The following is a 14,817-nucleotide window of genomic DNA, read 5'->3' on the forward strand; positions in this document are numbered from 1 at the left end:
TGGCGAGAGGTTTTTAAAATCATTTTTAATTTGATCTTTTTTTGTATGAATTTACATTTTAATCATTCTTTTATGGCGCTAAAAGTTGTATTATGAAATACATTTGTTATTTACGGTGTTATGAGAAGTGTTTTTAAGCAGTAGGAAACGTCACCTCCCGGAAGTAGTTGTAACAGTTGATGGTGGAAGCTGCATTCATTTAACTTGTTCTTGTCAGATTTTCCAAGTCTCAATGTTGCGGATATTTTTGTAAAGACCGACACATTTAGCCAAGTAAGTTATTGACTACTCTGGTTATTATCGTTGCATCCTTCTTTCCAAAATGCTCTCGTTGTTAGCTTAGCTTTTCGCCAAGTCCTACAACATGCCCTCTACTGTCGGGTTTGTTTACATATTTCTCACATTACAACTGTCAGAACTCAGATTCTTTGTTAAATAATTTTACCTATTTCACTTTAGTTTATCTCTCCGTTTGATTATTGTGAAAAGGAAGTTGACTTCGTGTTGAATCAACCAAGTGTTTTACATTTTCCTCTCGATTTAAGGTGTGGTTGGGAATGGAAGGAAAAGACTGCTGCTCTAGATTTCAAAATCCGAGAGGCTAAAGGAAAATTCTTGCTTGATTTTCGATGAACGACCCAGCACACGTTTATTCTTGTAAATTCTTAAATACGAATTATTTCAAAGGAAATCAATATCAGTTTGTCCACAACTGGTATTGTTTGATGACACAAGCACACCAAAGTTATGATTCTTTTTTTTCTTTTCTTTTTTTAAAAATGTGTTAGCTTTAACAGGTAACAGGGGCATTGGAGACATGGTGGGCTATGACCCCAGGGTACAGGGCGTACGGGTCAGCGCCCAGGAGGCAGCCCTGGCGGGGTCCGCTGCCGGCATGGTCACCCGAGCCCTCATCAACCCTTTGGACGTCATTAAAATACGATTTCAGGTAGCGTCACATGTAGCCGTTACATTAGCCTTCCATCTGTTGTCTATAGTGCTTGTCCTGTTCTGTCTTGGAGCCCATCCCATCTGATATGGTGGACTGGTCGCCAGTCAATCCCATGGCACATATGGACAATTTAGGGCTATTATTACATGAATATTGTGTTTATGATGTAAATATTATTTTCCCTTCCAGCTTCAGATTGAGAGTTTGTCCTCGACCGGGCATAGAGGGAAGTACTGGGGATTATTTCAGGCGGCACGTTGCATTCACACAGAAGAAGGCCTCCCTGCTTTTTGGAAGGGTCACGTCCCCGCACAGCTGCTCTCCATCTGCTATGGAGCAGTGCAGGTACAATCAACCCCCTGACTGCCGCCAAGGAATCATGTCAAGACCCATTTGTGATGGATGAATATCCGTGATATAGAGAAACCATGCAAAAAAAAGAAAAAGAAAAACTAGTGCATATGGAAAAAAAGTGTTAAACATTTTAAGTTTTAAGACGACAAACAAACCATACCATTTTATCTAAATTCACTAGCCGCATGCTAATATATACAATATGAAATGCCGTAGAGGGGCTAATGGAAATTAGCATGAATGTTTTGCTAACTATTAACCTTCAAACCGCTGCTAATCACTCACAGAGCAGCCACATATACAAACAAATCTTACAAAAATAATCACAGGCATATCCTTAGCCTACTAGCATAGTTGGAAAAGCAGATAAAAACATTGGCATTTATTTAATAATTTTTTTTTACAGGACGTAAAAAATTATATAGGCAATTATCCAACGAGGCTAGCAATATGTTCTACACTAAGGGTGCCCAACTATAAATTTGGACTGACCCATATACAGTAAAAACCTATAAAAAAATACTCAGAAAAAATTGTCGTGTAATTTGTTTGAACACATTTTGTGTGCGTAGAATTATTATTATTTTTTTAAAGTGCATTTTTTTCCCTTTGCAGTTTGCCACTTTTGAGTTTCTGACCAAGGCGGTGCACGACACGACGGCGTTCGACAGCCAGACGTCCGGGGTGCACTTCCTGTGCGGAGGCTTGGCGGCCTGCTCGGCCACGGTGGTGTGTCAGCCTCTGGACACGCTCAGGACGCGCTTTGCCGCCCAGGGCGAGCCCAAGGTGCGAGATGGTCACAACACTCAATCATGGCCAACCGTTGTGATTACATTTAGCACGGGGGGATATGTCGCAGACTCACCTGAGTGGAAGTTTGGCCCTCGAGAGCACCTATCCAGCCCCTCCTCTAACACACCTGAATCATATAAAATATCATCTAAATTGAAAATCCTCAACTCACTCTAACATAGTTCCTTTGTAGCAAGCGGCCATAAGATGGCACCAAATCGCCACTTTTATCTATATTCAGGTCCTCAACTCACTTATTGACATAGTTAACTTGGCACAAATTTGCCACAAGATTGCGGTAAGGCGCTACTTCTGTCTACATGAAGCTCCTCAACTCACTTTGACCTAGTTTGTTGGCACCAAGACGTTACTTTACGCTAAATGAAGCTTCTCTACTCAATTCTTTTAGACAACAATTTGGTCTGAGCACCAAATAGCAGAGGATAAAAAAAACAAAACACTTATAAATGCTAAATATTATGATTATTAATACAGCATCTCTTAGAATATGTTATGTTATCAAATATTGAAATGTGCATGCTATGTGATCAAATTGCGTGTTTGCAGTTGTACAAGAACCTGACAGATGGCGTGCGTACGATGTGGAGTTCAGAGGGCGCGCTGACGTTCTACCGCGGCCTCTCTCCAGTGCTCATTGCCGTCTTTCCTTACGCCGGCATGCAGTTCTTCTTCTACAACGTCTTCAAAAGGCTTCTGGCGCCGCCTCCTTCCGCTGGGAAATCGGGAGGTCAGTACACTCTGGTCATATCGCGATTTTAGTATAAGTTTGTCTTTTTCTTGAGGCGGCGGTGGCCTGACCATGTCGGCTTTTTTTGCTGTTTAAGAGAACCTCAGGAGTCTGGTGTGCGGCAGTGGAGCCGGAATGATTAGCAAAACAGTCACATATCCGTTTGACCTCTTCAAGAAGAGACTTCAAGTTGGAGGCTTCGAGGAGGCTAGAGTCCACTTTGGACAGGTCAGCTGCTTTATTTTAAATTTTTATTGTAACTTCTCTTTCCACCCTATTTTCAAGTCTAAAGTTTGACTAATTTGTATTGACTTGCAAGCAACATATTTGAGTGTAAGGTGGTGTGCTTGCTTCAAGCTGTTCATTTCTCCTCCTAGTGAAAGTTTGCTGTATAACTAAACATCAAACGGAGAGAATTCCATGTTGTGCATTTAACCAAACCATGCACATACTGTAACTTTGTTTGTAGCTTAATGCTCACACATATAGAAAAATGCCATAAATGGGTTAATATGATTAGCATCAATATGTGGTATTCTAACCCTTTAAGCGACAGATATTTGAACACAGTTAAAAAAATAAATAATAATAATAATAATTAAATTTTGGATGTTTGGATGGATTTTGGGTGACTGAAATGGATTGTCATTCCCATTCATTTCAATGGGTAAAGTTGATTGAACTGTTTTAAGTGGTAGTGAAATTAGTTAACTCATTTGCTCCCAAAACATAGAAATACATTCTATTTTAAATATTACTAGTGTCCCAAAAAACGTATTTATGCGTTTTTATTATTATTATGCTAGCGCATACAGAAGGCTTTGATGCAGCCTCTCAACTGTAAAGAACGCTTAAAGCAATGGTAGTTCTTACAAAAAATGGCCAGCAGGTGGCAGCAGAGTTTAAGAGATCAGCCAGGGCCATATTGCAAAAAAGCTCTTTCCCCAACTGTTTTAAACAGATTTGTTTTGTTTTGTTTTGTTTTGTTTGTTTGTTTTATTAATTTTTTTCCTTTCGGACACATTTTTACAGGTTACATCAAACACATCATCTCATTTGCAATATTGACATCCATGGCTTATTAGTAACCCGTCTCCAGCGATTCTTACTATACGCATCAGTCATATACATTGATTATGATAGTCATTGATTCATATCGTTATCAATCCCAGACTTAAGTCTGCACACTCCTTGCTCAGTTCATCTTAAGTAACGTCTGTGTGTAAGTTGCAGCTAGTACCAATCATTAAGAATTGGTAAATCGGTTCCCGGACGCCACCAACAGGGCCCACCCAACCAGGCGAGCAGCCAAGGCGAGCGCATGGCCGTTCACCAGTAATGTCTTCGCTGACCTTGGATAAGTTTTCACACATGTTGTGGCTTCCAGAAGAGTAGATGGGCTTGCATTCTGCCCATTGCGTCCACAGCAGTGTTCACTCCATTCTGGTCACTTCAGCCACCACTGTTGCCAGCATCCGATGATGCTTAGATCTTGATACTCCTGAGCGCCCACCAAGGTCAGCCCACCCAGCGGAGTAGCCCCTGCTAGCCGCATCCTGGAAATATGTCTACCAACCCATTGTAACTATTTACAGCAGATACATTGCAGCCACAATACAACCTTATCATGACAGCCTTGCATGTTACAATACATGTCCAAATAGAGCCAAACAGTGTTTACATTCTTACAGGAACAGCAATACATGTTATCAATGCAGGTGTATAAACAAGAGCTAACCAATTGTCGCGCCCTTCTGGCAATGTCAGAATTTCGTTTTGTGAGATTTTTATTGACGTAGACATGTTTATCTTTAAGCTTGTAGCTGTCTCTCAAAAAAGCAATCTTTTTCTTCTTGTCAACAAACCTGATCAGAACTGCCGGTGGGCGTGTCCCCCCAGTTGGAAGCCAAAAGCATATCTGGATGTGCGCTGGATCCACAATTAATCCCAAATCTCTGAGTTGAGTTGTCATTTGCTGTTTGACAGTCTCAGAATCAACTGCACTTGTACTGGCCGCAGCTCTCGCCTGAGGGCCGTGGCGCGGTCTAATCTGGATACCTGTAACTATCACATCGTTGATTGGGAGATTCTGTTCCAAATCATTCACTTTTTGTTCAAAGATCTTTTTCTTGAGTCTCTTTCTTCAACTGCTGAGTTTCCTGCAGAAGTGGCTCGATGCTCTTTTTCATTTCAACTATTTCGGTGACCATTTGAGTTTTGCAAGAGAAGATTTTATCTCCTCAATTTTGTAAACTCTTTTTCCGCCAGGCATATTGCAACAATGTAGTTAAAAATCCCAACGTCAACAAAAAAGTTAGAAGTCACGAGCAAGTACAGATGCGTCCTTCCTCGACAGATGCGTCCTTGATGATTGTGATGATGATTTGTGAATAATGATGAAACTTAGGTATATTCTAATGCTAATTGCTGCAAAACGGAAACAGAAATATGTTCGTTAAGCTTGTAAATCAAGGCACCAAAAGTAAATTTTCCCAAAATATGTCCCGTAGGTGCGGCGTTACCGAGGGTTAGCGGACTGTGTGTCGCAGATGGCCAAAGAGGAGGGCGTGCGAGGCTTCTTTAAAGGCCTCTCTCCCAGCCTGGTCAAGGCGGCCCTGTCCACCGGCTTCATCTTTTTCTGGTATGAATTGTTCCTCAACATGCTCCGAGACCTCAAAGACGTGCCGAGAAACGACGGCGACCTCAACAAACGTGCGGTGGGAAGATAGCGAAGGTGGGGAGTTTACAAAATGGAGGTGTGGTGGCAGGACTCTTTACAGGACAGTGCAGTAGGGTGGTACACTGAAAACATGTATTTATCATATTCTTTTGTCATGTCTTTAAATGAAAAGTATACTATCATGGGGTTATTATGAATATTAAACTGACAACCATTGACTGTTGTTTTGCAATCTGAGTGTTTATTTATTTGCATCAAAACAGTGAAACCTTTATTTACAAGTTTGTAAAAAAATAAAGAAAAATATTTGCTTTGTGTTTACACATGTGTGGGTTTCAGGCAATCCGCCACTAGATGGCAGCAGTGTTCTCAACATCTGTTCACATGGTTACCTCGCAGGTCGTGCAGGTATTTGGTGCTTTTTGTGGTTGTGTTTATGTTTTCCAAATTATATTTTATTCTTACCGAAGCAGTATGAGCGTAATATACTATGTACTAAGCAGAAAGTGTCGCTAAATGCTAAGAATAAGTTCAAAGATGTCCATCTCTGCCAATGAAAATATGGTAAACCTGCTCAAAGTGAAGAAAAAGACACAAAAAAACCCCATTAATTTGGATAAAAGTAAAGTGAAAAATGCATCAATTAAGGAATTATGTTTTGTTGTTGCTGTTTTAGGCAGGTTGGAATGGATTAGTAGCATGACTAAAAGTTGATTTGTGATACAAGCATGGTGACAGAAGGATTACATTTCTAAATCAAGGCACCACTGTTTTGTTATACACTGTGTGTTGTGTACTGTACTCAATTGCACAATAAACAACTATATTGATATATTTATCATGTGAAAAGTGGTGGTTTGTGGTTCAGTCATCTAGTGAGTAGTCATTTTTTTTTAAACAATTAAAAACAATTTTTTTTTGTGTGTAGCAGGTCAGCAAGCCAGTAGTGGGCTAAACCGTGATCTACTTTTACAACTGAATATTTGTTTCAATCAAATTTTATGAATTTGCAACATTTACTCATTCACTAGCATTTCCCATGGCTGTGCCTGCTTCTAGTACGTGGATTTGGATGTTGGATTTTTTGTCCAATCAGATTCCAGCCTCAGCGTGTTGCCATGTCTGTCAAATCTGCCTTTCCCAATCAGTAGTGCTGGCTCATCAAACCTCAGCTAGATTCCAATCAAATTTGTCCAAGATGACATCAGCATTTTTCTGTTCTCTGGTTAGACAGAGCAAAACATGTTCATTTGGCGTGCAAAACTCTGCACACGATCATCATGTATCTTTTTTGTTTGTTTGTTGCTTTTGTTGTGTTAGCGCAACAAAATTAATCACAAGTCATTTATATTAATGCAACAATATTTTATTTCATTGACTTGACAGAATAGGAACCCCATAAACAGAATGGGATGTAACGAAGCTGCTGAAATGATTAAAATAGTACAAGTACACAGAAAAGTTGCAATCACGTCAAAGAATATGGGAAAAACACTTAACATTCAATTTGCCCAAATTCAAAAGTCATGCAAGTACACAAGTACTGTGATTGACACGCACACAAAATAGGCAGATCGTGCGTCCATTCAAATACACAACAGGCAATTAGCATGACGCCACCAGAGGATACAGTGTTCCTACGTTATATTGCGTTTTTTTTCTTCTTTTTTTTAAAGTTTAGTCCTGCAATGCCCTCGCATGTGGGAAAGGAGAGCCACGCTCACTGATGCACTTTTCAGCTGTTTGTCGGACATCAGGAGCACAGTTAAACACAATAGCACTGCCACACAGAAGCTGCTGTCGGCCGCAGCTCATGCCCAGACACTCACATAGGCTTGCTGTCACACATATGCCTAGCCAGCCCCGCCTCTTAAAGGCACACGCACGGACAGACACTACAATATGTACAGTATTTTCTAGGCATTTTAGGCCAGAAGTTTTTTTGGGGTTCAAATATACTTACAATGTGTTTAAAAAGTTGTGTTTTAATATTTTCAAGTGTGTGGTAGTAGTATTAAAATATTTTATTTATTTTTATTTTTTATTCTACGACACAGATTTTGTGAAGTGGGTTTGGAACATATCACCGGCAATAAAAGGAGTGCTTTGCCGCCGCCTAGTGTCTTGCCACAGAATTATGTTCATGTGAGTTGATGAGCCTTATTTAGACAAAAGTAGTGCTTGACCACCATCTTGTATCAAAATGCTAAGGAATGCATGTTGAATTGAGTTTTGAGACAAAAGTCTAGAGATTTTACGCTGTATTTTTGGCACATTTAGTGCCAAAGAACTGTTGAAGTGAGTTGATGTGTTTGGACAAAAGTAGTGCATTAACAACATCTTTTGGCATTTTGGTACCAGGGAACTATGTTGAATTGAGTTTGGCGCTTTGCCACTAGTTTGGTGTCGAGGAACCATGTTGAGGTGAGTTGAAACTTCTTGGCCGCCATCTTGTTGCTGAGGAACTATGTTGAAGTGAGTTGAAGAGCTTCACTTCGACAAAAGCAGCGATTTGCTACCATCTTGTGGCATCTCGGTGCCAAGGAATTAAGTTGCAGTGGGTTATGGCGCTTCAATTGGACAAAAGTAGTGTGGGGTCTATTTTTGCTCGGTCCCAATTTATTTGTGAAGATGTAATCTTGTTTATTACTGAAGCATATTTACAGCCCCCCCCCCCCCCCAAGTCATATGAGTCAAGTGATACAGACACACACACGTGCCAAGCACGACGCCAGCTCATGAAGCAAAACAAGTGTACGCCATATGTGCGTCATGTGACTCCATCACAACATACGTAAGCATCCACACCGAAGCTCGTCTTCTGTAATGTGATTTTTTTTTGTAAGGAATGTATGCTACACTGAACGGGGCCAAGAGTGCTGCCCGGTGCTTCTGGCTGGTGTGTCTCCGTCTTGGGAACCTCCCGGATGTCCCGTCAGGCTGCTTGTCCGCATGTTCTGCGGCGGGTATGGGAGCTCGGACCGCCGTCACGCCGAAAACCGGCCGAGGGGCTATTACGGGATGCGCCGGGCTCATCATTTGGGCTGCGGGTCGGAGTTCCAGGAGAAGAAGCTGGGAAGTTTGAAAATGGAATCCCGCCGGCCCTGCGGGTCGGGCAGGGTCAGGGTCTCCGGGGCCGACTTCTTGCGGGGGCGGTCCTTGGGCACGGTCAGGAATTCGGGGGCCTCTGTGGACAGGGGCGTAGACGGGGCGCTGTTGGTCCCGCTGCGAGCGTTGGCGGGCAGCAGCGTCTCGGTGATGGCGATGGCCGGCGGGAAGGTGCCGATCTTCAGGTTGGTGGCTTCCTGCGTGGCGCGCTCGTACTCTCGGACCTCCTCCATGCTCATGTCTGGTGTTGAGGACACAAGGAGGGGGTCAATTGACACTGTTAAAAGTTTTTTTTACACAAACAAAAAACGAAAAAAAAATATTAGGGGTGTCAAAATTTGTGCGTTAATGTTGAGTTTAATTTTAAACTTCCTTTAACGCCATTAATTTCTTAAACACACAATTAATAAACGGCCCCTTACTTGGAATTGAAACTGGGGGAATTCCAGTCGCAACACAGCAGACACGTCCATGTCAAAATTGAGCAGTAATAGATTTAAAAATAATGCATATATTTGGGGATCAAATTGTATTTTACAATTTTAAAAATGTGCAGAATTTCACAAGTTACTTCATGTTAAAGATTGGATAGCTCTTAATATGAAAAGAACAATGCACTGAGCTGTCACCAACGTATTACAAATGCAATAATGCCATCTAGTGGCAGAATAATTACCTCAAGACAAATCAATATCACACTCATCTTTGTAATTTCAACTCAATTTTATGAATTATTATGAAATTTCGATATCAATGACTAAAAGATGCAGCCATATTTCTATTAGTTTAATCCCCCCCCCCCACACACACACTTTTATGTTAACAAGAGTATGAAAACTTAGAAAAAATATTTTAATATACATTTTATTGTACATTTAGAACAAATTTTAAATGCTTAATTAATTGTTAATGTTTCATCATTATTAAAAAAACCTCTTTGGCCTTTTTTTTTTTGGTAATGACGACCATTGCTTTAAGCGCCCTCTTCAGGTCAGAGGCTGCATCAAAGCCTTCTTTATGCTTTAGCATAAAAAAAACACAACAAATGTATAAATACGATTTTGGGACCATGGTTATATTTAAAACAGAACGTATTTATGCGTTTTTGGGAGCAAATGAGTTAAAGGTGCAACAAATTGGGGCCAATGAAGTGATTTGAGCTGATTAGTATCTTGCGAACTGCGGTCGCTCCCTGAAAAGAAATGCCGAATTTCCATAGCTGGCCCTTTCTTTCCTGTACGGCAATGGTGTCAGTCAGTTACTGAAAGGTTTGCGACTCACCAATCCACTCGTCCACCCAGGCAAAGGCTTGCTTGTGTCCCAACAGCAGAACGTCTCGTATGACCTGCATGAGCACAAAAGAAGAAAAGTGTCAAGGGGCGTTTCAAGGATGCGAGGTAGGAATCAAGGATTGAGTGCTCTCCATTGACAGTTTCAAAGTACGTCATGTCCTCAATATTTTGTATTCACTCCCGAGAAGAGCGATGATTCATGAGTTCAAGCTCCCAATTAATTCCTTTTTTTTAAATGTTCTCATCCAGACCTTGTGTACAAATTGCTCCACGCGTGTCTGCAGGCCCCACACTTCAAATTTGACGCTGACCAGCTTGTAGGAGCACATGATGGGGTCCTGGGTGTCCATCCAGCCTTCCTGCAGAGGGCCACGCTCCGTCTTCTTGGACTTGAAATAGCGCAAATCCTACGCGAGACAAAAGTAGAGATAAATAGATAAAAGTAGTGCTTTAGCGCCACCTTGTTTAACTATGTTCACATTATGGTGCTGGGCTTCCATTAGAAAGATGATCACCCTGGCAAGTATAAAAAGTATAGGGTTTTTTTCAGAGGCTGTTGGTTCTATTCATTGACTGCACTCGTGTATTTCTGTGACTCCCCACGCTTCGCTTTCTTATCGAGCAAAGCATAAGTACAGTACATCGAGTACATCATATGAATTTCTAAAACACAAAATATGGATTATACTTTTTATTTGTTTGGAAAATTGTGGTTATAATTGAAACGTACAGTATGTTTTGATTTCTGAACTGTGCAACGTTACAAAGCCGTTCAACCATTGATACAATTTGGTATGACGTTGTCGTACCCAGCACACGTTGCGTCACTCGATGCCTTCCTTAATCCACCTCCTAAAACCACTACTACACAAAAACGCAATAGAACAAACAACTGTGCCACATATTGTTTAAAAAAACTTTTTTATCTACTAAAGACTGAAATTTTATTGGTCAAAAAAACAAAAAACAAAACAACATCCACATATGAACTGGAAGCAGTAAAACTGAATATAATCGGCTGTTTGGAATAAATTAATCCAGTTTCATGCAACAAATATGAATAATTTAGGTTGTAAATGTAGGTCAGTCCTACTGACTGGCTTTGCTGCGTCTCTCACCATTCAATCAATTCTAATTCCTAACTTGTAGCAAACACACACGCACTTGCATCTGCAGGAACGTGCGTGTAAAAGTCCTCAAGCGCATGAACACAGACAAGCTGCTGGACGGGAGTGCCCCCATTATCACGTTTACGTTCGTTAATCAGTGGTCCCGCCGGACTCATTATGCTGTTGCGTTCATTTGTCGGGCTGCCGTGTTGGACTGTGGCTTAAACGTTCCGTTCGCGCAGGGAGAGTGAGCTGTGGCGGAGCTGCGAGCACATGTTGCACCGGTGGCGCGCCAGGCCTGCCGCGTATGCCAAAAGTGCCAGTGTTACTAGGGTCCAATTGAGATTGGGGCCCGGTGTTGGTTAAAGCTGCCCTACCACATCAGTCTAGAGTTCGCTATTCCTAAGAAGATCCAAGATGTGGCGCCGCACCCCGACCGACTCTCCCTAGGAATGGAGCACAGTGCAAAATGCTGAATCATTTCAAGAAAAGCGTCGGCTAAAGACTAGTCAACAGCAAATAAGTGCTCTAAAATTAGTGCTCTGGCGCCATCTTGTGGCATCTTTGGGTGTTTCAGAATGAGCGCAGAATTAGCAAATTAGCGGGGTTTTCAGCAAGTAACAGATAATCGATGTTGAAGTGAGGACAGGACAAAACCCTGGCTAGTATAAAAGTAGTGCTTTGGCGTTGTCTTGTGGCATCGACAGTGTTTTTTGTTAACCTATCCTCTATTTGCTGAAAAAACTCCACCTATTCACTGTTCACTTGTGTTCTTTCTGAAAGGTCCTAAGACGGCAATAGAAATAATAGAAAACGAGTGCTTTGACGCCATCTTGGTGCCAAGGAACTATGTTAAAGTGAGAGGAAAAAAAAAAAAAAAAAGTGAGAGAAAGGACTCCTTCAATAAGTCGGGAAAACACCATGGCTTGTGTTTTGCTACTCACAAATTCACCTTTCCCCTAATTTATTTTTAACCTATACAGCCTCATTACAGGAAAAATACACCTATTTGCATATTCTTAAAAAAATTTTTAAATCTGAATTTCAAAATGATAAGAGGCAGCATCGTCGTCACCTCTGAATCCTTGCAGTGGCGTTCAGGAACCTCATCATAGACGATGTCCACAAAACACACCTCCGTTTCCTCATCTTTGGGCTCGCTGCAAAATATCTGCATAGGAAGGCACAATTCAAACAAGTGGCGACAGCCCGATCAATAATGCGCTTTCGGCCATTGACAAAGTGTCGGCTGTGATTTCCCCAGCCACAGGCTATGTGTGTGTGTGTGTGTGTTGGGTGTTGCAGGGGTATCTTGAAAGTCAAATCAAAGAAGAGCCAGACTGAGGTACATAAAGGAGGCAGAATGATACAATAATTTCCTCAAAGTACAGCTCAGATTCGATGAGAACTTCCCAGCGGCCCTTTGAGTGTGTGATGGAATGCGATTTTCATCTCACACACAATAACAAACAAATTGCTCCTGACACTTCTCAGCATATGAATTATGAAGTGAAATTTTTAAACTGGTTGTCCATCGCAAATAGTGAAATTTGAGTTTTTAGTTTATAAGACAATATAAGAATTGAGAGGAAAAATACTCGTAATTATTTACACAGGTGAAATCATGGGAAGGTGAGATGTGCCAGCACATTTTTTTTATTCCATATTTAAAATGTGGAATACAAAATGTTGTCTGGGGCTTTATGCCCCTGGCAGGGTCACCCATGGCAAACAGGTCCTACGTGAGGGACCAGACAGAGCATTGGTCAAACAGACGCCTTATGATGAGTACAAATATTGGATCTTGGTTTCCCTTGCCAGGACGCAGGTCACCGCCCCCCCCCCCCCTGGAGCCAAGCCTGGAGGCGGGGCTCAAAGGCGAGCGTCTGGTGGCAGGGCCTATGCCCATGGGTCCCGGCCAGGCACAGCCCGACACACCTCTACAACATTGCGTGGACATCGGGTACAGTGCCCCTGGATTGGCAGACCAGGGTGGTGGTCCCCCCCAGAGGGTGTGCTCCAAATATAGAGGGATCACACTCTTCAGCCTCCCTGATAACGTCTTTTCAGGGGTGCTGGAGGGGAGGGTAGTCGAATCCGGGATTCAGGAGGAGCAGTGAGGTTTTCGCCCCGGCCGAGGATCAGTGGACCAGCTCTACACCCTCGGCAGGGTCCTTGAGGGTGCATGGGAGTTCGCCCAACCAGTCTACATGTGCTTTGTGGATTTGGAGAAGGCGTTTGACCGTGTCCCCCTGGGAGTCCTGTGGGGGGTGCTTTGGGAGTACGGGGTACCGAGCCCCCTGATACGGGCTGTTTGGTCCCTGTACGACCGATGTCAGAGTTTGGTCCGCATTGCCGGCAGTAAGTGGGATTCGTTCTCAGTGAGGGTTGGACTACGCCAAGGCTGCCCTTTGTCACCGATTTATAACTTTCATGGACAGAATTTCTAGGCGCACCCGAAGCGTTGAGGGGGTCCGATTTGGTGGCCTCATTATAGCATCTCTGCTTTTTGCAGATGATGTGGTGCTGTTGGCTTTATCAAGCCGTAATCTCCAACTCCAACAAGTGTGAAGCGCTTAGAATGAAGATCAGCACCTCTAAATCCGACGCCATGGTCCTCAGTCGGAAAAGGATGGTGTGCTCTCTTCGGGTCGGGGATGAGGTCCTGCCCCAAGTGGAGGAGTTCAAGTATCTTGGGGTCTTGTTCATGAGTGAGGGTAGGTTGGAGCGGGAGATCGACTGGCTGACCGGTGCAGCGTCTGCAGTGATGCGGAGTCTGTATCAGTCCGTTGTGGTGAAGAAGGAACTGAGCCAAAAGGCGAAGCTCTCGATTTACTGGTCGATCTACTTTCCTACCCTCACCTATGGCCACGAGCTGTGCCGTGACCGAAAGAACAAGTTCCCGGATACAAGCGGCCGAAATGAGTTTCCTCCGCAGGGTGTCCGGGCTCTCCCTTAGAAATAGGGTGAGAAGCTCGGTCATCCGGGAGGGATTCATGGTCAAACTGCTATTCCTCCACGTTGAGAGGAGCCAGTTGAGGTGGCTCGGGCATCTGGTTCGGATTGCCTCCTGGACGCCTCCCTGGGGAGGTGTTCCAGGCATGTCCCACCAGCAGGAGGCCCCAGGGACAACCCAGGACACGCTGGAGAGACAATGTCTCTCGGCTAGCCTGGGAACGCCTTGGGATCCCGCTGGCGGAGCTGGTTGAAGTGGCTGGGGAGAGGGAAGTCTGGGTTTCACTGCTAAAGCTGCTGCCCTCGTGACTCGACCCCGGATAAGCAATAGTAAATGGATGGATGGATATTTAAAATGTGTAAATATGTTAATAAGCAAACATAAAAAACACACACAATGATACACTTTTTTTCTGAGGTTGGAGTTTGTAGTGATATAAAAAACAAACACTTTTTGTCATGTATGTTAGAACTGTCTGTATGACATGGCATATTATTAAAATGTTTTATGCAAAAATCATTCCTCTCTGGCACCACCTTATAGCTCAAATGTATTTTTTTGATCATTATTTCTTAACTTATCGCAGCGTGAATAAAACTAACCAATCACAAATGGCAGAGACAGAAGGCGGGACCAAGGGATCTGTCAATCATTTGCTCACATGCATCGGCCCTCACACGAAAAGCAGACCATTCGGGTTTCTTCGCCAGTTATTTAACTATGGTTCGTAAAACAAATTAAAAAGAAGGAATTAGAAAGTTCTCGAGTTCTCTGTGTTGTTGAAGCGTGAATGGCTCAACGTGGACAGCTGCAACCACCAGCGCCA

General features: G+C 42.8%; 2 protein-coding genes across 2 annotated transcripts in view; one reads left to right on the plus strand and one right to left on the minus strand.

Moving 5' to 3' along the window:
- Positions 1 to 149: 149 nt before the first annotated feature.
- Positions 150 to 6,316, plus strand: slc25a19 (solute carrier family 25 member 19). Its single transcript, XM_086080411.1, has 7 exons — positions 150 to 273; positions 789 to 949; positions 1,142 to 1,297; positions 1,922 to 2,092; positions 2,666 to 2,846; positions 2,944 to 3,074; positions 5,357 to 6,316. Exons 2-7 carry the CDS (start codon positions 818 to 820, stop codon positions 5,573 to 5,575), a joined length of 990 nt encoding a protein of 329 aa, XP_085936537.1. The 5' UTR covers positions 150 to 273; positions 789 to 817; the 3' UTR covers positions 5,576 to 6,316.
- A 581-nt stretch (positions 6,317 to 6,897) lies between these two features.
- Positions 6,898 to 14,817, minus strand: part of pitpnc1a (phosphatidylinositol transfer protein cytoplasmic 1a) — a 51,839-nt gene continuing 43,919 nt past the window's right edge. Inside the window, exons 6-9 of the mRNA XM_086092143.1 lie at positions 12,111 to 12,206; positions 10,178 to 10,333; positions 9,916 to 9,979; positions 6,898 to 8,875 (exon numbers count right to left, since the gene is read on the minus strand). Coding sequence (XP_085948269.1) covers positions 8,562 to 8,875; positions 9,916 to 9,979; positions 10,178 to 10,333; positions 12,111 to 12,206 — 630 coding nt within the window. The 3' untranslated portion in view covers positions 6,898 to 8,561. The remainder of the gene's footprint in view (positions 8,876 to 9,915; positions 9,980 to 10,177; positions 10,334 to 12,110; positions 12,207 to 14,817) is intronic.

This window comes from Leptonotus elevatus, chromosome 1 (genome assembly GCF_054856555.1).
Source record: "Leptonotus elevatus isolate MCC_2025b chromosome 1, RoL_Lele_1.0, whole genome shotgun sequence".
Classification (NCBI taxonomy): Eukaryota; Metazoa; Chordata; class Actinopteri; order Syngnathiformes; family Syngnathidae; genus Leptonotus; species Leptonotus elevatus.

Bases quoted from the DNA above. Each gene is read 5' to 3' on its own strand.
- slc25a19 (XM_086080411.1), top strand. From the start codon at position 818: ATGGTGGGCTATGACCCCAGGGTACAGGGCGTACGGGTCAGCGCCCAG. The intron at 2,093-2,665 runs GTGCGAGATGGT...GCGTGTTTGCAG, and splicing joins CCGCCCAGGGCGAGCCCAAG to TTGTACAAGAACCTGACAGA. The intron at 2,847-2,943 runs GTCAGTACACTC...TTGCTGTTTAAG, and splicing joins TTCCGCTGGGAAATCGGGAG to AGAACCTCAGGAGTCTGGTG.